The sequence below is a fragment of the Zonotrichia albicollis genome, chromosome 4 (genome assembly GCF_047830755.1).
Source record: "Zonotrichia albicollis isolate bZonAlb1 chromosome 4, bZonAlb1.hap1, whole genome shotgun sequence".
NCBI classification, from domain to species: Eukaryota; Metazoa; Chordata; class Aves; order Passeriformes; family Passerellidae; genus Zonotrichia; species Zonotrichia albicollis.
This window is the reverse complement of record NC_133822.1, coordinates 31,247,998-31,272,700: the sequence shown is the minus strand read 5'-3', so window position 1 is coordinate 31,272,700 and position 24,703 is coordinate 31,247,998. Positions and strand designations below refer to the sequence as shown.

At 40.9% G+C, this 24,703-nt stretch overlaps 1 protein-coding gene across 2 annotated transcripts in view; it reads right to left on the bottom strand.

Annotated features, from left to right (window-relative positions):
* The window catches only part of CRY1 (cryptochrome circadian regulator 1), a 39,689-nt gene extending 16,355 nt beyond the window's left edge, over nucleotides 1–23,334 (bottom strand). The window contains exons 1-2 of one of the 2 annotated variants that reach the window (XM_014269991.3): nucleotides 22,870–23,334; nucleotides 373–481 (exon numbers count right to left, since the gene is read on the bottom strand). In XM_014269991.3, the coding sequence (XP_014125466.2) occupies nucleotides 373–481; nucleotides 22,870–23,027 (267 nt within the window). In that variant the 5' untranslated portion in view covers nucleotides 23,028–23,334. The remainder of the gene's footprint in view (nucleotides 1–372; nucleotides 482–22,869) is intronic. The other variant, XM_005491170.4, reaches the window with a different exon arrangement.
* Between the last annotated feature and the right edge of the window lie 1,369 nt (nucleotides 23,335–24,703).

Genomic DNA, 24,703 nt, shown 5'->3' with positions numbered 1-24,703 from the left:
CAGGCTTTGAACATGGACTTGTGCACAAAATTTTATTTCAGTACTACAAAGGGAACTGTAAAAGAAAATGTAGTAATATACAGTACCTACACTTAGCAAAACATTTGAAATCAATTCTGTTTCTCGAGAGAAAGAAACAAAAACCAGTAACATCTAAAAGCAACTCAGCTCGCTTGGTGAAATGCACATTAGAGAGGAAGAATTCAAAACTAATACAAATAACTTCAATGAGAAAAAGAATAGACTAGTATTTGCATTAATAACTTACAACATTATTGTACTGAATGAAACAGTACAAGAAATATTCCTAGCTATAATTAGTTTGTTGGTCATATTTGTGGATAAAAACAACAACTGCAAGGTGGCATTTACCTTAAAAAGCCTGGGGAAAACATCTGCTGGCTGTCCACGGATAACAAACAGACGTGAATTCAGTTTCCGCAGATTGGCATCAAGATCCTCAAGACACTGAAGCAGGAATCTGCAAGAATTTAGAAAAACATTTATTTTCTGAGGCAAACCAGACAATCTTACAATAGAAAAAGGTAACTAAGAAGAATAATCAATAACAATTATCAGACCTTGAGCACTTTGCACATATTTTAGTGTTGTATGCATGTTCACATCCTAATTACACGTAACTTACAGTGGTATGACACCATGTAATATCTTCCACAATACATAATTCATTAAACCAAACTACACTGTCATTTGTTTTCCCCTCAATGTTATTCAGATATGGAATGCACTAAAACATACCCTAGTCTCAGCTAAAACAAGTCTCTTGCTATTCTAAAGACAGAAAAACTCCTACACTACAGAAAAAAACCCAACAAACAAAGAGGTAGTTAGCACACTGCTACTAAACTTAACCCAAGCCCTTCTTACAACACTGAACTGTGACTAAAAACAGCATACCAGGAGTACACAGTCATGACTATCCCTATGCCCTTCATTTATAGAAGCAGCCCTCTATATAACATATTCATCTTGGCTGTAACTTCACCAGAATTATTTAATAAGCAAATTAGCATATCAGGCAAAAAAAAAAAAAAAAAAAAAAAAAAAAAAGAAAGAAAAAAAGAGAATGGGGTGCTGCAGACCTACAAGTGTTCAAGTGAAACAGGCAGTCACATAAAAAATGTTGAGACAGATTCCATGCACAAAAATTTATTCATAGATATAATAACTCCAATGGTGAAAGTGGTTTGGGGAAGAAATAAAAACAAAAGGAAAGAGGAAAAAAAGAGAACTCTACCTTACACCCAGCTGGAAAGAAAAGTGCTGGAGGTCCCGAGATGAGTGCCCTTCCCCTGGACTCTCTTCAGTCTAACAAGTGGCTCCTCCTAATATTTTTCATGTGATCAGCAGGTTAAGGGGAAGTGATCCTCTCCCTTTACTCTGCCCTGGTGAGGCCACATCTGGCGTATTGAGTTCAATTCTGGGCTCCCTAGGCCAAGAAAGACCCGAAACTACTGGGGAGGGTCTGGAGGAGGGCTACAAAGATGGTGAGGAGACTGCAGCATCCTTCTTACAAGGAAAGACTAAGAGAGTTGGTCTTGTGTAGTCTGGAGCAGATTACTGAGAGGGATCTTATCAATTCATACAGATATCTTAAAAGCAGTGTCAGGAGGATGGGGCCAGACTCTTTTCAGCAACGGTTGGCAATAAGACAAGGGGCAACAGGCACAAAATTAAACCAGAAACTGCATCTGAATATAAGGAGAAAGTTTTTTGTGGGTAACACAAGACTGAAACAGGCTGCCCAGAGAGAGGCTGCAGTCTTGTTTCCTGGATATATTCAAAGCCCATCTGGACATGATCCTGTGCAACCTGCTCCAGGTGAACCTGCTTTAGCAGGGACAGTTGGACTAGGTAATCTCCAGAGGTCCCCTCCTACCCCAACAATTCTGTAATTCTGTACTAACAACATACATTTCACCAGGAGCTGCTCAAGCCCTCTCAGTCACTCCTTACAGTGCTGTTGGCACTCAGCAGAGCACATACTGATCAGGGCAACTGCTGAGTCAGCGCCTGCTGGTCATTAATTTCTGTGCTCACACATTATTGCATCCCCTGCCATAAGCCACAAGCTACACCCAAAGGGGGAAAAAGAAAGAGGCAATTCCCACCCTGCAGTCCATTACTCCTGAGCAACCCTGCTGTAATGACACTGTGCAGGTGCAAGGCCACAGCAATAACACCTCCGGAGCAACTGCCTGAGAGCAAGGCAGGAGCAGCAGTGCCAGGACAGCTGGAGACTGCACCTGCTGACAAGGGGCACAGCTACCATGGGAGGGCAGGAGCAGCTCTGCAAGTGCCCAGCATGTTATGAGGACAAAGGCACTGAGCAACCAGGTTTACTAAAATCAGGAGTTCATTCGCCCCTAGATTTTGAAGACAAATCCTAAAAGCTAACCAGATACAATGAAAATGCTGCGCCTTCTAGGAGGGACATAGCATACATGATTGCTGTAAACCTGCTAATATCCATTTTCTAAGTATTTAGCAATATGTAAGTGATGCCTACCTAATACACATTGCTTCCAACTTTACATGGGGAAAAAACTTATCAAAAATAGTATCTAAAAGGCTGGGACAAACCTCCCCTGGCTGCTATTAAATACCTACAATGTGTGGCTCACTTGACCTGAAACAGTAAGAGCAGGCGTCTTAGCAGCCAGCACAAAAGAATACAATGACTTCTTGGCTGGCAAACCATGTTTAGATGCTTAACAACTGGAACAAACCATAAATGCCTATTTTTTCTCACTTTGCCCAGTTTTGTTTTGAAAAAACTCTGTGGTAATTAGAAAAGAAGAAGAAACTTCTCTATGCTAATTCAGTTAGAAACCATGCAGGAGTTATTTTAAGAATCAGATGAGAGTTGCATATGCTTCTATCAGAGAGAACTTGAGCCCCATGTCCCTAGGACAAAGTCAATTTTATTTGGACTCTGAAAATTACAGCTTCATTTTCGCATGGTTTTTAAACCTGGAATGATAATTAGCCTTATCCATGTGAATCGCACTTTCAAGGAGCATATGCATTCACATATACTTCACAAATCACTAGGAAGACAAACTGTAATACTGCTCTGGATACCTTTAGAATAATCCAGATGGTCAGGGCTTTTTGCTGCCTTTTTCTTTTTTTTGTGGTTTCGTTGTTTGGAATTTTCTTGTTACACTGGCTTGTTTCTTTGTTGTCTAAATTCATCTCACAGAGTAGAGGGAAAGGTTACGGAAAGAAACTGGTGATATAAAATATTCATAACTATTCCTGTATTTCAAGAAACTTGATTTTTTTTCCTATTGGCATTTCAGTTCTCTCTATTTTCTCAGTCTCTTTTCCTACCTGACTGATCACAATATATAACTTCTAGTCTGGGCTTGGAACAAAATCCTATTCAAGAAGCTAACATGCACTGACCCAGTCTCCAATTCACATCCAAGATCCCTAAACTTGCCCTTAATACTGTTTAATCTCTATTTGTTGGTTCCCCAAATCCTCTCTATTATCTCTCTTATCTCTCACCACACTCCAGCATTTCAATCTCCATAAAACTTTTTCAGGTACGAATAACAGTGTAGACTCAAAACTGTTATACATATTTAGGAAGAGAGCAGGAGGGTGGCCAGAGGACACACCCACTCCCCTTTACCTCAACAAAAACCAGAACAAATTAGAAACAGCCCAACCACAGCTTGTGTTGCAACACTCGCGGAAAGCACATTGTTCAAAAATAACAGACCAAATCAAACTCTAGTGACCTTACAATATCTAGAGTAATAGCAATGCAAAAGAATACTTGTGACTTCCAGAACACACACTCAGCTCACAGTTACTCAGAAGAAGAATGTCATTTAGTAAGCATATTTGATTCTTTCAGTCGAACCAAACATGTTTTAACAAAATGTGATGAAACTAATTAATCACTTATTTTGTTTTCATCCACTGTATTTATGCTATACTACATCTAAAGGTATTTTTTATTAAAGTGTTAATAGAAGTTGACTAACATAAAAGCCTTGACACAGATTTATAGAATCACAAAATAGTTTGGGTTGGAAGGGACTTTTGAAGGTCATCTAGTCCAATCTCCCCTGCAAAGAGCCTTATTCAATTAAATATGAACCTTCTTAAATAATCACTTTTAAAAACATACCAAGAAACATAAATAATCAAATCAACTACTTGTCATAAAGTTTTTACCTCCTCTTTTTCTCATTAGTACCCCTAAAATTTAAGAGAAGCAGCACAGCATCTTTAACTGAATGCAAAATTACCTGAACTTCCTCTCTGAAAAGATCCACCAAAATGCTCACAAACACATTCGTTTCACAGGAATGGTAAATTAGTCTATGAACTGAAAATGAATATGAAACTTCCATCACATAAAAAGTATTTCTTTTCAGTAAATGAGGTCTAGAGGCAAAGTTTCTTCATAACAACTATGAAGTAAGAGCTACTAGGCTTAAACTCTACTATACTTTATACCAGACTCTGGCAATGAGAAGATATTTAAATCTCCCCCTACAATACCAGGCCACGTTTCTGAGTCTGCAATCTAAACTAACTTTTTTCCCTTAACCTAATAGTCAATGGGAAAGCACTTCCTTTTGCACTTTGAATGAATTATATGAGCTAAAAACTTTATTAATACACACAAAAAGGATGCCCAGATAATTTTTATCACATTAGAGCATCAGCCCAGTTTTCTGTATCTGATCTCAAACATCCCTTAGGCAAACCAGAAGGAAATGTTCACTAATAATTTCACAGTAGCAAATAATGTGAGGTACATGCAGCACTGACATAATAGAGGGAGGCAGAAAAGACTTACGTATTTTAACATGAGGAAGATGCTGATGCAAAGCATCCCTGTCTGCAAGCAACATTCTTAGAGAGCATTACACAATTTTGCCAGAGACATCTAATTATGATATTCAGAACTTTCATGAAAGCTGCTGAAGACTTCATTCTCTAAAACACATGCACATAAAATCTTAGCAGTTGACTTCAAGAAACACCACAAACCTTCTTTGCTGTCAATCAACAGGGTATGCTCGGGATCTAAAATACAAATTAATTGCCAGAAACTGGCAATAATTGTATAATACAGCTCATAATTTTAGCTATCATGCAACTGAAAGAAACTGATACCATCAAAGTAGCTATTCAAAAACTTCAATAAGTAATTGTTAACAAGTTAACCATTAACAAAATAAGCTAAAGCAAGCACTACATTACACAATGTTCCTAGCTCTGCACTATTAACATGATTAAAGACTATACTCTGAAGAAGTCAGAAGCAGCTTGTTAGAAAGGTAACAATTTTAGTTAGGGAGGAGACCTGCAAGAAGGATACCTATAGACACACTATTTAAGGCTACCCTTAAGTCTTGTTTGGGGTTATTTTTAGGAGTAATGAACACCCAGAAATCACAATAACATATAACCATCCTTGCCAGTACAAGATGAGGGCAGATGCTGGGAACTGAGGGGACTTAAAATGCAGTGACTACTCTTGCAGGTGCTATTCACATCTGAAAATGCTAGTGGGCTAAACCATTAAGAATAAGTTTTCTGAACTAATCCAGATTCTGAATTTGACCATTAGCAGGAGTGTTAGACTGCAGAGACACACAAAATATAGGAATTTAGCTAGCCTCTCTCATTCTGCACGGAAGTTTAAGAATTTCAGTGTAAAGGAACACTGCTAAAACTTGTTCTGTTCCTAAATTTAATACTTTTCACCCATGACTGATCAACTTCCAGCAACCAATCCAAAGTTGTGTTTAACCTCTCTTTTTAAGTACCTTTTATCTATTCACTAGTTCTCACACCAAGCCATTGATTTCCATCAATAGAAAAGCTCAGTCAAAGAAGAAACTCATGTTGTTATGGGCATTTGACTGCCACCCAGACTTTGTCTATCAAAATTATCTTAGGCAGCCTAATACCTGCTAGCTTTACTACCCTGTTCAATTGTTTTTTCCAACAATGCTATTGGATACTCTTCCTTCATCTTTCAGAGTTTAGTGGAGCTGTCTGGATTCAATAAAAAAGAATATTACACACTGTTTATACCAACCACATTTTATTAGCAAGAGTATAACTTACAACATTAGACCCTAATCACACAAATCATGCGCCCTTTATTTCTCTTCAGAGAGAGAAAGAGCATTTTTCCTTCACACATACTTTGCCATATGCCTGATTAGGTTATAAGGAGATTTCAGCATAAGGCAAATATACGCCTCATACTAATTTGAACAGGAATCACAATGCAAATACCAAATCAAAAACCAAAACTGAGTATGAGGCACTGAGAAGTATCTCAAACTTGATGTCCCTTTATACAAATATTTAGTATTTTATCAGTATATTTTCCTGCTGGACTGTCACCAACCAACATGTCTTAGTGCAAGCAGTATATTCTTACGAAACTCTAAGAAGATTAAGCTCAGACAGGATTTAAGTGTTATGTACACTCCACAGCATCCTTTGGCAGCCAGCCAACAGTATTTTTCTGTTACCAAATCAAGGTCACAGAGGCATCCCTTATTGTACCACATTGTTTCAACGAATCCCACATCCAACTTCCACATCCTAAAGGGGCATACAATAATACATTTCATAAAGGTATTATCCTTTGAGCTTATACACAAGAGTAGGAAAAAGTTCACATTACTAAACTCTAGATACTTAAGTGAAGTAGCTGTGGGAGTTAACTGATCTCCTGCAGGGTTGCTCTACAGTCAGTGAAGAAAAAACAGCTCCTTTAGAGAGAAAATCAGAACTACAGCATCTTTCATAACTTAGTACAGCTGATCCACTTGCAAAAACAAACCCAAATACTGCCCATGATGTGTGTCTCTTGGCTTTTTTTCCCCTAATGTTTATTACTGTTATAATCTTTAAGCCAAAGCAGAGTTGTGATGGACGACAAATGCAAGACACATCCAAGCCCAGGTACAGCTGTAAAAGGGGTTCCCAGGGGAAAAAAAAAAGGCAGTTCTTTGAAAATAGATGAAAGAAAGGGCTTTGAGCCATAATCAAGAGAAAACCATGTTTAAAATTCAATCTCTCCAAGCTGAGTCCTTTTGGATGCATCCTCTTTGACACTAAGGAAGAAAGACTATTTCAGATACGGAGAGAGAATAGAACATCAACCACAGCAAGCAGTACTGCTCAATTAGGATCAACAAACTCATTTGAATCAAACTTATCTCACATTGGGCAAAAAGCTGGCATTTACTTACATACCATCCCTCAATAATTTCTTTCCAACTGAACTAACTTTTCAAGGTTAGCATTCCCCAAAGAAAGGAAACACAAATTTTTTCTCCTATTCAAAAGACATTCATAATCCCCCAAATATGAAGGAAGCAGGGTAATAGGCAGGATTACAACCCTGGACTTTTGGAGATCTACTTTTGGCTGCTTCAAGGACCTACTGGGAAGAATCCCACGGGTTAAGTCTCCAGAAGGTAGAGACGTCCAAGGGCACTGGTTAGTACTCAAGCATCATTTCTCCCAAGCTAAGGACCAGTGCACCCCTATTAGTAAGAAATCAATTAAAAGCATCAGAAGACCTGTATGGATAATCAAGGAGCTTCTGACAAAGCTGAAACACAAGAAGAATGTTTATGGAATATGGAAAACAGGACAGAGCACTTGGGAGAAATAAAGGCATGCTGTCAGATTACACAGGGATATGACAAAGAATGCTACGGTCCATTTGGAATGGAATCTAGCAAGGGATGTCAAGTATGACAAGAAAAGTTTATTCTTTCCTACCTTTTGCTACTTGTAGCAAAAGGAACACTAGGGAAACATGGGCACACTGCTGAATCAAGTGGATGCCCTGGTGACAAAGCATGTAGAGAAGGCAGAGTTACTGAATGCTTTCTTTGCTCAGTCTTTATTGCTAAAGCCAGACTCCAGGAATCCCTGAGCGTGGAGGCAACAGAGAAAGCCCAGGAAAATGAAGATTTTCCTTTAGTCAAGGAGGATCAGATTAGACATCCTTCAGTCAAGCCTGCCATTCAGAAATCCATAGATCCCAATGAGATGCACCCATGAGTGTTGAGGGAGCTGGCAGATATCACCATCCACTCTCCATCATCTTTGAAAGGTCATGGCCATGGAAAGGTCACTTCTCATTTCAGAAGTGCATGAAAGTACCAGTACAGGTTAAATGTTGTCTTGCTGGAAAGTAGCTCTACGGAGAAGGACCTGTGATTCCTGGTGGACAACAGGTTAAACCAGGAGCCAGCAGTGTGCCTTTCTGAGATGCATTAGGAAGAGCATTGCCAGCAGGTCAGGGGAGATGATCCGCACTGGTGAGGCCTTGTCTGGACTGATATGTCCAGGGTTGTGGGTGGGTATGCTGGGCTGCACAGTTCAAGAAAGACAAGGAGCTCTTGGAGAAAGTCCAGGAGAGGGCTACAAAGTGGATAAGGGGACTAGAGCATCTCTCTAATGAGCAAAGGCTGAGAGACACCAGCCTGTGTAGTCTGGAGAAGAAATGACTGACAGGGAATCTTATCAACGCAGACAAATATCTTAAGGATGGTGTCAAGAGGACGGACCAGACTCTTTTCAGCCATGCCCAGTGACAGAATAAGGGACAATGGGCACAAACTACAACACAGGAAGCTCCATCTGAATATGAAGAAAAACATCTTTACTGTGGGAGTGAACAATCAGTAGAACAAGCTCCAGAGGGGTTGCAGCCCCTTTCCCTGGAGATATTCAAAACCCACTTGGACACATCTGTGCCATCTCCTCTGGGTGAATCTGCCTTAGCAGGGGAGGTGGACTTGATGATTTCCTAAGTCCCTTCCTACCCCAACCATTTTGTGATTCCATGAAATAGCACTATGAAGTTGGTTCCTATTTTGTGAGCCATACATCACAGCAAATGGTGTATTTAGCTTCTGTGAAGTCTGGATCTTAAATTCACATTCAAAGGGCACCCATTACTCACCCAAATTATTCTCATATAACTTGAAATGAACATCTCAAATTACTTAACGTTACAAAGGTCAGTCTGCTGGTGATAGAAGACTAACAGGCTTACAGCTTCCTAAATCTCTCTCTTAGTGTCTTTTATTCTTCAATGTACATATTCTGTGTTTATTTTTTTTCAAATACCCTAATTCCAATCTGATAAATCAAAGTATTTATTATTTGACTTTAATTGTTTACGTCTGTTCTCTCCAGAGAGAATCTAGTTGGATCCATAAAGGAAAACCAAGAGCAAACAAATTGTACCGGAGACAACTGGGGAAATATTACCTAGAAGCAAATTACAAAATTAGAGTTACTTGAGAATACAGACACGGTCATACATAAATTTAAACCAACTTATTCTCATGCATCCAAGTTCTCTTATTTAAATTAGCAGCTCTTAAGGCTTGATGTAATTAAACAAGAGCTGGCCTGCTTTATAAAATATTTCAGCCACATTACTTTCAGCAATCTAAGCTGTCCATGACAGTTAAGGCTCATTTAAAAAGAACAAGCACAATAAGAGCACTCCAACAAGACAGTCTTGTAATCTGATTCTAAAAGACGGATTTTATACTGCCCTTAATTTACATTAATAAAACCTTCTTCCTCTCCTTAAATTAAAGTGACCTCTTTAAGGTTACAATTAGTGCTAGTAAAATTTTGCAGTTTTATGTTTCCTAGAAATAAAACACTGGCTTAAATAAATATATTTCTCAACTACACTGGATAAATTTCAAGTCTTTAACATAGAATTCCATCATCTCTGGCTTCCCATATCTCAAAAATCTATTAAACTAATAGCAGACAATTAAGGATAGAACTGAAATCCTTTAGCAAGCATAGAAATTGGTAGAAAGTTTCAAAAACTAAAAAAAAAAAAATCCTGAAGCTATTTCTGGAAATCTTAATTAAAACTGACTGGTGCTCACCTTATGGTGGTCAGACATTCAGCATTATCTTAACTTCTCATTGCTACTGTTATGAATCAAAATGCCAACATTTTCTGAACCAGTCTTTCAAAGCTGAAATTTATAGCTGAATACAAAGTCATTTAGAGCTGAATTAGTTATAGTCATTTATAGCTGAACACAAAGTTAACTTGAAGGCATATGCAGGGTTTTGAGTAATAATGATGTAGAAAAAAAACATTTACACCCCCCTCCAAACAACTGAAGCACAGCAGATTTGTTTATCAAGCTGCAGAAATCCTGAAAATCTCCACTTTGTCCTCAACTATGTGGCAGCTTTGTCCTTAACTCAGCATGTGGGCAGGCTAGTGGAGGTAACACCAACTCTTGCTGCAGAGGCTGAGGCAGGAGATGCAAAGAGCTCAGTCACATAAGACCTAGAAAACAGAACTGAAGTATAGCTCAAAACACAATAGATGAAATAATCCAATGACCTCTAGGTAAATGTGCTCTCCTCATCTGCCACAACTACAGCAGCTCTCTGTAATACTGAAGGTCAGGACCAACAGCTGGTACATCACTTGAAGTAACTAAACTGATCTTAAAAATTTACACAGGACAGTTAAATAGAAGATTCTCATAACTAAGGAATAATACTCAGTCATCTCTGCCCAAGCCATAGTAGCTTAGATAAAGATTTTATGAAGAATTAAACATTTATTGTAACAACTGTACTTTTATATTTTCCCCCTCTACCCATTCCTATTAGAAGACAGGAGTGGATTTCCAAAATTCACTTCCTAAACACCAGTGACAGCTTTTTTTATTACTTTGTTGAAAGAATAAAGGTAGACAATTGGAGAACATCCTTTTATACAGAATCGCTGTACTTTTTTCCAGTTTGCTTGTGTGAGGATTAGAATTAATAGCAAAAGAGAAGACTCAGACAACAACACTGCCAATTAAAAAAAAAATAGAAAAGAAAGAAAGAGGCAGGCACCAAGCCCACCTTCCTGAATGAGGATAAACTTTGTTGGAGAAAAGTGGTTAGTATAAGAGCAGTTGAATATCAAGAGAAACTAAGAGCATTCCAGAAGAGTGATACTCATAGAATTATAGAATATCCTGAGTTGGAAGGGGCCCAGAAGGACCAACGAGTCCAACTCCCTGGCCCTGACAGGACAACCCCAAGAATCACACCATGTGCCTGAGAGTGGCGTCCAAATACTTCTTGAACTCTGTCAGGCTTGGTGCTGTGACCACTTCCCTGGGGAGTCTGTTCCAGTGCTCAAGCAAGATTTGATTTTTTCCAAGAAAAAGGTGGTTCTCTAGTTTGTTTGTTTTGTTTTAACTCTAAAGTTATTTCTGTAGACAATATTTACAGGGGAATATTTGTAGGCTCTGAATTCTGGAAACATAATCACCAATGATAGGCATTATTGTTATGCAGAACCTTCAGACAAAAAAAAGCTGTTCCCCTGAACAGCTGAATAGAAACCTTATTTGCTTTAATCCTCCTATATTCAACATCAGGGGACAAGACCACAGAGGCAGGGGCGAGGGGAAGGAGGAGGGCAGGAGTCGTCCACAAAGCCTGCAGCTTCCACTGTTACATATCTCCTAACCTGATCATTTCCTTATAGCACTTTCAAGAAGAACATTTCAATATGAATCAACAAAAATAGTTTCGTAAAGTAGGTCGTTGCTGCAGCAACCGGGCGGCTGTTTGGACTACTCCCTGCCACAATGACCTACTTTTCCAGTCATATGTAACAGTTGTAGCGAGATCCCAAATATTCCTTCCCTACGGAGCTGCTCAGAGACGATTCCTGTACCACAGCTGAACTTTATTCCTAGCAGGGACAGAGAAAGGCTTCATTTGAGCAGGTACAAGCATTGTGTCAGTTCTGCTCTTCCTCCGTGTCGCGCTCAGAAGCGTCGGTGGCTAAAGGTTACATGAAACCCAGTATGTGCTCGGAGCTCACAAAGTGCCTCAGCAGCGCTCAGAGCCGGAGGAGCTGACAAAGAATGGAAGGGGAAGGTGTGAAAAGGAACAGGCGCTCATGAACAGCGTGTCCCCCGCCAGACTCAACAGCTGGCACTGAACTTCGGCACAAACAGGCTGTTCCTGTACCACCACCCAAGCACAAGCTAATGGACACCATCCTTTATTACAGGTCTAAATAACATTAAATCTGCATAAAAGAAAAACCCTGGTGAATGGCAGGTAAAGCTCACATGTTTTTAAACCCTATTTAACCCTGCATGCACTGGAGGGGGGAGACCAAAAGGTACCACAAAGGAAGAAATGCTGACAATTACATAATTCCCTGTTTACTGCTGCTGTTAAAATCAGCATTTTCCCTTATGACAAAGAAAAAAATATCACCTCTTAAACTAATGAGGGAAATAATTATCTCTGTAGAAATAAGACAAGACTTCAAACATCAATCATACTGACTTGTACTTTGGTATTTTTTGATCAATGTATTCAATCAAGTTCAAAAGCTTTCATTCAAGGTAAAATTAAAGAGACAAGCACAAGAGACAAACATTTCTAAGCAAAAGAAAACTCATTCCAAGAAAAGAAAAATTCCAAACTAGGCATTACCATGTAGTACACCATAATTAAAACTCCAATCGACACAAAGCTTCTGACAGCTAATACAGCTCAAAAACAAAGAACATACAAAAAGGCTCTCCAAAGCTTACTTTACCTTAGGTATTCCTAAAATTTCTAAGTTCAGCAGGAAAAATACTGCAACTGGTGACAATATAGTACTGCAAGTGGAATTTTTTTTTAATTTCCTGCATTGTTTCATTGGGGAACAAGCCACTTACAATGACATAACTGTTCCTGAAAAATCCCATACTTGTCAAACAAGACAGTAAAAAAAAACACCCAAAAAGCCTAAAAATTATTTTTACTTTACAACTGCACTTGACAAGCCACAGAGCAACAACTGCAAAGACAAACTGTCTTTATTCCAGAATAAAGACAGACTAATAAAAGGAAAACAAGTGCAGGATTATGAAAAGAAATAGGAGAGGCTGCTGCTGAAAGAGCAGCACACAATTACTAGTAACACTTTTCTGTTTCAAAGTGTGACCTCCAATGCCAAAAATAAAAGCTTCATCATGCTGTCTCCTACAGAAGCAGTAAAGAATTGGAGTAAGAATTTCTTCAAATGCTGCAAATGCAGCATTGAAGAATTTTGCTTTAACAAACACAATGTTTCAATGCTGGGACTGGAAAAGAGAGGTTGGTGGAATTACATTCAAAAGAATGCAAAAAGCCAAATTCTAAATTGTAAAAATAGAAACATTCACATTATCCCCCACAAACTCACGATTTTCTTAATGGTTTAGAAGAAAAACACACTACTGCTGAAATAAAGTACTCCTCAACAGTAAATTTATTGGCAACTAGCTTACGGAAAGAAAATTTCAACCAGTAAAAGGAAAAGCACAATGACTATATGATGAAAATTAATTTTACACAGGTCTCCTCAGGTTACAAAAGCCTTGAAATAAAAGAGGAAAATAGAAAGCAATTAAAGCAGAACTGTCAATATCACAGCAACCTACAACTTTTTCCTTTGTTATAAACAGAAGAAATGTTTATGGCATACTAGGAAATGTTTCCAGGGCATACAAATGAAAAAGTATGCTAGAGAAAAAAATAAAAAATTGAAGTCTCTCATAGAGACCTTTAAGGAAACATTCACAGGATTTGGGAAATACTGTGCAAGGGCAGTTATCAGCAAACAGTTACACTCTCTAAAAAGAAACATGGATAAAACATAGTAAACTAGACCCAGCCTGTCATCTACTGAAAAGCAATGAAGGAAAGTCACAGGAATTATCCCTAGGCAACACAAATAAAACAAATAATTCAGATGCCATCCTTGGCTTGATCACTCCCATTAAGACCTGCATGGTTTCGCATTTGAGTTCATTAGCAAGACTTACAACGAACAAAACTGAACTGCAACCTCATCCCCCAAAGACCCTTCTGAAACCTGGATAGCAAAAATTGCTGTGTAGAATATTTTCTTTTAAATGCATGTCTCAGTTTTGCCGATGTAGTCATGCTTCTCCCATGAGAAAGCATTTGCTTTCAGACAGGAAAAAGGGAAAAAATATTAGGTAATCTCTGCTAAAAGCCACAATGTTTTCTTCAGCTTTAAGACTTCTGGAAAAAAAAATTAGCTTGTTTAGTCTCTAGAATATTAAGTATGAAGAAGAAAGAATGAAAAGAAAATCACTTGATGTTACAGGATTTCCAGACAGAAAATTTCAACGCAGAGGAAACTCTATAGAGAACATAGCAAGACAAGATTTAGTCCATTCTTCAATGAATCAAATATATTAGAAATCAAAGCCATTTTCAATGCCAGCTGCTCTATAAAATGCCGTATCGCAACTCTCTGGATGCTTCCCCAGTACTTCAGAACTGCACAGATTGCGAAATTGAGATGTTTGCCATGATGTTCTGTATCTTTAGTGCACAGCAAAACTGCAACCATTCAAACCATGATCATGTTTTATGAACTACACAAGGCATGAAGTAATAAGCAGCCTACATAAACAAGTTGCCTATTTATTTATTTCTCTGTCTGATGCAAATCACCCTCATTTCTGTTTTTTCAGTCACTTTTTCTCTCTCTCTCAATAGCAGCACAGTTTACCCCTCACCGACAAGGTCAATAGAACACTGGCAGTGAGAAACCAAAAAAAAAAAGATCCACAAGCACTGAACTCCACAAGTTCCTTACTATAAAAAATAAAGCATTTCCTAGGTCATGGATTTCATACACTGGATAGATAACAGATAGAAAATTCCAAGTTTTCCTTATAGTAATTGTTCCTAAGTAACCTGTACTGTAGATATTTAATCTCCATCACTGAAGAATTAATAACATATGTTCATACTTCACAACTTCTCCATTTGAGCTTAAAGAGAATTTTTTCAACTTTTCTGGTTTGAATTCTGAAGGGATACGGGTTTGTGTTCTGAAAAGTTACAAACCTTCAGCACAAGAATTTTACAGCCTGTACTTTTCATGTCTGTGAAAGAGCCACAAACATACAGACATTAAAGAAGAAATGCATGAGAATGAATAGAAAAGGAAATGCTTTTCTATAAATTAAGAAACATTGAGATAAAGTAAACTTCTAAAACAGGTCCAGAAAATTTCTCTAGTTTAGTTGTAGGAGGAAGCAATGCATAACACAAAAGCTCAGATGTACATCACATGCCTATTAATACAGAAATCAGATAGGCAGGACATATCCTAACCAATGTTCCGTGGAAGAAATCCCCTCCATCTCTGATAAAACTGAACAGGTTTTATCTTACTGCAAAAAAATTGTTGCACTAGCACTTTTTTTTAGAGATTTTAAGCAATAGTTTGACACCTGAATTTACTAGTTTACTTCCAAAACCCTGACTATTATGATATTCTTATTTCCTACCCAGGTTTAACAATGTTGAATTTTAGACCTTTCAAATACTAATGCAATTTAAAAATAAATAGTTTTTTAAAAAAATCGAAGTACAGAATTTACAAAAAAAAAAAAGTGCATACTTTAGGAAGTTCTGTTCACTGCAGCTCACCTACTGTGTAAACTAACGCTAACAAAACTCATGTGTTGGTTTTTATTATCTCCACTGGTAATTGGAATGCACTCCAATTTTCAACTATTCCAAAAGTATAGACAGCCTCGCGGACTTTTGCCACAGCCATCTCCACTTACACACTTGAAACAGAACACTGAAATATTGACCTGCCCTTTCCAGTCTATCCTTCACCTCCACTGAAGTTTTGCTCCCTTGTAAAAAAATCATTTACACTCACAAAACTCCAAAGCAGTGAAAGCAAATGCTTTATGGTGACCTGAAAAACAAATGGAGGCTGCAGGGTTAGAAGAACACTGCAATTATAACTCACCTCTTGACCTAGATTGCAAAGAATGTAAAAGCCAAAAGTACACAGAAGCACAGAAACTAACCTTGCTCCATGTTAAATTAAGAGTTCTGAGAAATCTAAGTGAAATGTATTGCACCAAAATACTATGAAGTTCTCACCCTGGTAATCAAATCCAGTCCTTTCCTAGGGGTAGCCAAAGGTATGGCTATTAAACCTGCTAAAATGTGATAAGCAAATTACTAAGCCCATGGAACACAAAGCCACATACTCTTACACTACTTTCACAACCTACTCATGCTCAAGCTGACTTTTGCCTTTTTAGGTCACTATGGGAAGGTCACAAAATTCCCAAAAGCAAAGGGTTTCTTTCAGTATGCAAATTCATAACATCACAGACTTTAGAGTGACTTCTACACTGAAAAAATGGCCGACTTTGCCGGCAGCTTGACCTTCCTCCTATCACAGGTTATATAACTAACCTGAAAACCTGCCAGGCACTGAGACACGGTATGGAAAAGAACCAGTTCTGAAAATAAAGGCTTCCATGCTGTAGATAAACTGCTAGAAACTGAGAAGTTCAGGCAGTGCACAATGATAAACAGGCTTTTCTGCAATATTTGCATAACATATTTAAAGAGTAGTTTCCATTTGTTGGGATAAAGACATTTTCCCAAACTGGAGGAAAACATATTTTTTTGTATTAAAATGTCCAAAAGAGAATGATAATATAAAATAACTTGCTTTGAAGAGCAGATGCAGAATTCATTGACACTGCCACATACTGATCAGTTTAGGAAAAAAAAAATCTGAATTCTTGATTGCCTAAAAAAAAGCTGCTTTTACATTCATCACAGATGGTGTTTGTTGGGGGTTGTCACCCTCTCTGTTTGTGACTAGAGCAGGAAACACTATGAGGTGTGGACAGATTGCCTTGCCCTACTCAAATAAAGAATGTGGTCTATTGGTACTTTTGTAAAATAAAACAAAAATAGAATACTGGTCCCAAGAGAAGGAAGACTAAAAAACTCCTACGGACTTGTTTCAAAATCACATTTCTCCCTTTAATACTCAAAGTCCACATACTATTACATATCAAGAACACTTGACCCAGATCTTCTCTGGACATCCTCAAACCTGGAGATTAGTGATGTAAAACCAGGTGTCTAAAACCTCAAAATTTCTTAACGTGAGCAATTAAGCCTCCTTCAAGATCAGCCTTGGAGGCCAGATTGTATAGATGCTCACTATAATTCTTCTGGCCTATAGTAACTGTTATTTTAGAAAAACCAACTTTCTGAGCACAATTCAACTTGCAGTACCACATGCTCCCTCCACACCAACCAGTGCAGTCTTCTTGTCCAACTGAATAATAGTTACTTTACAGAATCTGGTGATACAAGATCATTCACCAAAATAAGGAAACAAGCACAGTGTAATATCTCAGCTAGCAGGCTTATTTCTCACATTCTGACAGTTTGATAAAAAAGAAATTGCATCTTTCCCCAACACAGTAAAAAGGCCAATACTTATTTTCAGCAATATCACTTCAAAGAGTGTCAAAAAATGGCAAGCCACAGAAGAAACCAATAATCCCCTTCCAAAAAACACCTGGTGGTTACTGCAGACATGAGCAACGCAGGCCAAGAGTGTTATGACCATTGTAATCTGACTCAAATCTATATTGCCACTGAAAGAAATGGTACCTGCCCTTCCCACTCTTTGCCTCTTCACTACTACTATGGTGACCTTTTTGCTGGCACAATCTACCACAGAGCTAATCCCACCAAAACTGGTAATTAATCTCTTTTGGACAGATTGATGAGCTAAACTTGCTCACCACAGGGTTGTGTGCTATCATAAAAGGGCGGAACCAACCCTTTCATCAACAGTGCAGGATTAAACCCATGAGGACATACGTCAGTGTGCCTCAATGACGTACTTTGTAAATCATAGGGCTAGATCTTATAACACAAATTATAGAGGGAGTTGCTGAATTGCAGGCACTTTTGGGGTAAAAAATGTTTTTCTGTGGAAGAGAATAGGTGAGCAGCCTAGGGGTGTGGGGGGTTTCTCCGGTCTAACTGCTGGTACCGCAGTTCCCATCTGAAAATACAACTTCTGGAAAGAAGCTGCACAGATTAATCACCCTCAGTTTAGTGGGCTGGGCGAACAGAAGTGCTCCAAGAGGCACACGCCACTCTAGAGCTGAAGGCACTCATTAGAGGGTGTGCTGGGTTGCACTGGGTTTGCAAGGCCACAAGTCAGGGTACTGGGGGGCTACAAGGTGGCTTCCTGTGAGAAGCTGCTGGAAACTTTCTGTCTGTCTCTCCAGGCCAACACAGACCTGCCGCTCACTGGCCAAGGTAGCACCTCTGGGATAACATATCTGACAGGAGGAAAACATTACTGCTCAGGAGCCACTGAAGCTGGAGAGGCATGAGAATATGAGAGAGAAACAACTCTGCAAACTCCTAAGTCAGGAAGAAGGAGGAGGAGGACATGCTCCAGGCACCAGAGCAGAGGTTCCCCTGCAGCCTGTGGTGATGACCACTGAGAGGAAGGCTGTCCACCCACAGCCCATGAAGGACCCTGGTGGAGGAAATATGAGTGTGAAGAATCCTTCCCCTGAGGAAAAAGCAGCAGAGACAACATTAGATGAACTGACCAAAACCTCCATTCCTCATCCCTCTGTGTTCTTTGGAGATAGGAGGTTGAGAAAATGGCAGTGAAGCCCAGAAAGAAGTGAGGGGCGGGAAGAAGGCGCTTTAAGAATTTAAGTTTATTTTCAGTTACCCTATTCTGATTTGGCTGGTAATAAATTAATTATTTTTCCTCACAATGGTAATGGCTGAGTGATCTCTCCCTGTCCTCATCTTGACTCACAAGCTTTTTGTTGTATTTCCTACTCCCTGTCTAATTGAAGGGAATGGCAGACTGCCTTTGGTGGGCTTCATGTTATATATTTTATAAATCAAGTAGATTTTCATTCTAAGTGCTACACAATAAAAACAAACTTAAAGGGATGTTTTCATCAGGGAAGTCAAATATTTCTGTGCATTCCTTTTTATATATTAAGCATGTCACCAAAAAATAATGAAGAATAATACACAAATTTTGCCTGCCTGAATTACACATATGAAATTCAAATCACTCATAGATTAATTCTATTGACAAACCTTTTCCACCAATCCCCCATTCAACAAACATATCTCTATTGGACAAATCATAACTATGTAAGCAAAAACTTAAAGTATATTTTCAAAACCAGATGCACAGAATAGCAAAATTTAATAGATACTACAGAAAGATGTCTAAGCATTATTTTTTAAACAAGTTCCCACTTCCATGAATTGCAGTGATTGTCCTGAAAATGAAACTTTTTTCTCCAGTTTTTTTATTTACTTGAAATTTGAGTGTGAAAAAAACCCCCACCTCTCTTCTCTCTCTGAAGTCAATACCAGTATCTGCCGTAATAGCGGCAGCTAACTTTGAAAGATGTTGAAAACATCAATACTCTCACAAAATTTAAGAGATATACAAAGCAAATTCAATTACTGTTATTTTAAAAGTAAAATCTGTTCAGGAATGGTTAAAAAAAAGAAGAATTTTAACCAGCATATCAAAGACAGACATACATACCCAAAAAGACAAACCAGAAGAGGTAAATTATTACCTAGAGTAAATCCTTATGCAGCAACTAACAATGTTTGCATTTCTTTACAGGCATTGTGATCAATTGTCACTGTACTAAAACCAGGGCTAAATGAAGCTCTCCCCCAGGTGATGTTGTTAACCATGAGATCCCATTCTCCTTAATATGGAAAAGTCTGTGAGCACATGGGAACACATTTTTTCAGAAGTAGGTAATGGTTACTTGTTGGAGTATGCAAGATACATTCTTTGCCTGCTTTGTTGACACAATCAGAGGCAAGCTAATTCTGGCGCCCAACATTTAAGGGCAACTGACAAAACTTTAAGAGAGCCTTAGTGTTGTTTTAACATTTGGCATCTCCCTCCACCATTTCTACATCACCTTTTACTGCACCAAGTAACTTCTTTCTCTCAAGTGTTGATCTGTAAACAACACTGTGAACTCATCCCATAGAAAAAGCATGTTTCAATGAAAGCACATCTCGATTTATTTGACAGCTTGAAAAAAAGGAACAATAAGAAGAAACAGAACAGATCCAGAAAAAAAAAGAAGCAAGCTGAGGGAGGTCCTGGCATTTGTTACGTAGCATTCACGAATTTAGAACAGGTAGGCTGAATGCCAGGAGAAAGGAGGTCAGTAAGACCATGTGACTGCTTAGTAATTAGACTTGCTCAATAGTGCAATTACACAAAAATATTAGTCCCTGATTGTTACATGACTGTTTAAACAGAAAAGTTAATTAGAAAGCACCTATGTTTTAAAGGTTGCTATTTACCAGATTTAACACACGTTTGTTAATATAAACTGTAACTGGTGACCCTGCAGAATGACAATATTCTAACAAGAAACTAAACCTCCTGGTTTCTTGTATTTTTTCACCATTCTTCCTCATGTAGATTGTGTGAGTCATAGTTTGACAGAGAAGAGTTTTGCCCAGGGCACTAGGACAATAAACACTCGGTGTCAATCAACTCAAATTAAGAAAAGACCACCGTAAATTCACACCAGGAGGTTAAATCTGACTCACCTTCCTAATGCTGAAGGGCTTCTGCTCCTAGTCTCAAATAAAATGTTTCTGACTACAACACCCTACTCAACAGGCATGTAAGAAACAATTTTGATCATGGTCATCAACTGAAAATGAACGAAAACTGTTTTTTCATTAATAAATGCCAAATGAGATTGGCAAATTAAAAAACTGCATCATAGCCCTTGTGTATACCTACTGGGAATATATGTGTCTGCACTGAATAAAAACATCTCATTAAAACCACTGGAACCTAAAGTGGATTCATACCAAACTAGTAACTACCCATTTAAATAAAATTTATTGAGAAGAACCTTAATAAACATACAGCTTTAGCAGCCAGTTATTTTATAAAGCTATTGTACTTTTAAACTTGAAAAAAAAACTGATGATTACACAAAAGCAGGCTATGCAGGCAGCAAGATTTGATACTCAAATCCATGTGCAGCATGTGCCTTGACGGTATTTGAGTACCAGAAGATTGCTTGAAGTGCTTTGGACAGGGGAGCTGTAATCCACCCCAAACTCAATCCCTTTAACCAGCAACTAAACCCAGGCATTTTTCTTCAAATGCAAAATGCAGTGGAAGGACTAGGTGCCTTCTAAACTCTGTTTAAGTACACCAACCAGCAATACATCACACACATATGTACTCAAGGACTCTATTAGCTAATGATCATATTACACAGTCATTGAAGAACCAGGGCAATAGCACTGAAGACATGAACTTCCTTCTGCTAGAATCAAAGTTCACATTTGTCATTCGCTAGCTCAGAGAATACAACCAAAAACTGTTCAGCATTTCAATTTGGGCACATTTGAGACCCATGAAGTATTCTTAAAACATGTGATTTCCTTAACACTTAGACTTGTGCCAGTTATCCACATTCTTTTAAAACTTAAGTAGCTGTTCATGTTTCAACCACAAAATTAAGACCTCTGAGCTTCTTCAGTAAGTAAAAATGTTATTAAAAAATTTATCCCTCCAAAACAAAAGAAATTCAAAAGTTCCTTATAAAATAAATGTACATCATGAACTTCAATAAGTTACTTTTGTCCGTGAAAATGAAATAACCATCAAGTTAAAGTTTACAAAAAGCATCTTTAGTATTTATATCTCTTGAAAACAAGAATATTGTAAGGAAAACCTCTCAAAATCTGAAAAAAAAAAAATAGAAACTGAAAACCTCCAAAGGTAAGTTACCTGGTTGGTAAAGTATAAGCTAGGACACAAATTATTAAATCTGAAAGGAACAATCATTCAAGTAAACACAATTAAAACCTGAAGTTTCTAAACTTTGTCATTCTTCTATGATGCACTGTTCAGATAAGTTTCATTGTGCATGTTCCATAATTAGGCAACTTCTCAGCACTGTAGTCTGGGCAGACTAAGTTCACTAGCATTTCAAGTTCCTGACGTTGGAGGGACAGATGATACATAAACTTTACTGCATTATCAACCATTTTACAAGGGTTACAATTTTCAGATTCCTAGTGATGTTTTAACTAATCTCACATGACAAGCATGCACAGAAGTCCTATTAACCACTGCCTTATGGCACACATTTAGCATGCAAGTGTCAGTCACAAATGCACAGTAAAGTTCATTTTTATATTGGGTAGGAGAAATACAACTGGTTCGACGGTGCAGGAACAAATCTGCACTTTCCCGAAAGGGACACTGCACACCGAGCCAGCCAGAGTTCAAGAAAAATTTAGACAACGCTCTCAGGCACACAGTGGGTTTCTTGGGGTTGTTCTATGCAGGGATTGGACTTCAGGATCCTCGTGGGTCACTTCCAACTCAGGGTATTTTGTGACACGCTTCTGTGCAGGAACGCTACTCTGGAAAAGTACTTCTGAGCTAAGCGAGCAGCTTCAGTTTCTCCAGGACGGAGGCGCCCCGGGGTCCCCGGCTGCCCAGAGTTCCCGGGACGGTGCAAGCCCTCCAGACTGCCCCACGCAGGGTTTTCCGCCCCGCAGCAACCCCGCTCTGAGCTCCAGCGCTCGGGCACTGAACCGCCGCCCTCGGGAGCGAGAATAAGCGGGCCCCTCACCGGGAAGGCACAGCCCGCCGGTCCGCACTCTGCCACGGGCTTCCCAGTTCCTTCCCCCCGTCCCTCCCACGTGCGCCACGGGAGCCGCAGCCCGGGCCGGCGCTGGGCTGGCTATGTAACACCGCCGGCCCGCGGGGAGGGCGAGCAGCCGAGGCAAGCCGGCGCTGGCGGCGGCCCAATCGGGCGCGGAGGGGAGGGGATGGGGGGGAGGCGGCGTGACCGAATACATAACGTGGGGATTAGGGCCCCCGCAGCGCCCCGCACTCACCGCCACCTGTTGATGCCCACGTTGGAGGAGCCGGCGAACCAGGGGTCCAGAATGTAGACGCAGCGCACCGTGTCGGCGCCCTGGATGCATTCCCGCAGCGCCGGGTTGTCGTGGAGCCGCAGCCCCTTGCGGAACCAGTGTACGGCGTTCACCCCCATGCCGGGTGCGGACGCTTAGCGGGAACCGCCGCCGCCCGCGGGGCCGTTCATGGCCCGGCGCCGCCGGGCGAGCACGGACGGGCGGCGGGGCGGCCCGCGGGGCCTCGCTGCGGACGGCTCTAGGACCCGGCGGACACGGCGGGAGCGGCCGCCCGGCGGGGACGCATCACCCCGCGGAGCCCCCGCGCCGGGGAGAGCAAGGACGAAAGGTGGGAGCGGCGGTGGCTGCGAGGCGGTGCCGGCGCCCTGCCCGCGGAAAACGCCGTCCGTGCTGCTGCCGCCTCCTCGCCGCTCGCCCTGTGACTGCGCGGGGCTGCGCCGGCCACTCCGCCCCGCCCCCCGCCGCCCATTGGCCGGCGCCGCTCCCACGTGACCGCGGGCCCTCACGTTTCTGAGGTGTGTTCCCTACCGGCGGCGCGCGGGGAAAGGGAGTCCTGGCTTGGCACTCGCGTGCCCGTGGCCGAGAGGGAAGCGTCCGGGGCAGCCGCGACCCCGGCGGGAATCCCACCCGCAGGGGCAGCGTGGGGCCGGCGGGCCGCGGCGGGGCGGGCCGGCGGGGGGCGGGGCCCGGCTCTTCGCCACCCCCCTCCGCGGCTCGGCTCGGCGCGGCGGGACCCGGATGAGCACGGGGCCGCGAGGCGGCTCTTGGCGGCGCCGCTTCCGCCGGGAGGCGCAGGCGCGCGCGCGCCCCCGAGCCTGTTATGTATCGCGGCCCGCGCCGCGCCCCCCGGTCCGAGCGCGCGCAGCCCCATCCGCGGGAAACGGGCGGGGCGCTTATATAAGCGTGTGCGTAGGGAGCGCCCGCTGGGCCAGCGGGGCCCCGCAGGCCCCTTCCGGCCCTGACGGGTCTGTGACGCGGGCCGAGGGCTCGTTGCTGTCCGGGGCCGTCGGGACAGGAGAGAATTACTCGGCCGTGCGGCGCCGCCGCACCCAAACAATCTTTCAAGCAGCAGAACGAGTTAATATGGTCCCTCTTGGAGCACCGTTAGTAAAGGCATTACTAGGTGATGAATTTCTCACGCCTGTTAATTACAGAGTTGAAACCGCGGTCTGTGTGCAGCAAACACGGCGGGTTTCCCTGGGCCTGCACCGTGGTTACAGTGCGCACGGCCAGCAGCCGACCGAGGCATCGCACTGACGGGACTCGGCACAACCCTTTGGAGCCGCAGCAGGACAGCTCTAGATGCAGATCTGAAAATAAACCTCCACCTGTGGATTGCAGCTCAAATCTACAGCTTCACGGACAGGTGCATAGTAAGAATGGTCTCATTAGAAATAACGTCTCAAGTAAAAGGCAGAGGACCCAAATCAGCAGTACAGCTCTTTCTTAAACTTCAAGAATTCCAGACAGTACTTTAAGAGCTGTCATTTTTCTTTCTCCTAAAATATTTTTTCTGCTTAGAGCTACAGAAAGTAAAAGTCAACAAGAAAAGATGTGTGCATCATGTTTCCCTTTGTGCTTGTCTTTCCTCACCTTGAATGACCTAATAAACACAGTAATACGATCACAGAATCATTTAGGTTGGAAAAGACCTCCAAGGCCAACTTTTGACTGACCACCACCATCTCAGCTAGGCCACGGCACTGGGTGCCACGTCCCGTTGTTTCTTGAACACCTCCAGGGACGGTGACTCCATCACCTCTCTAGGCAGCTCATTCCAATGTTTAACAACTCT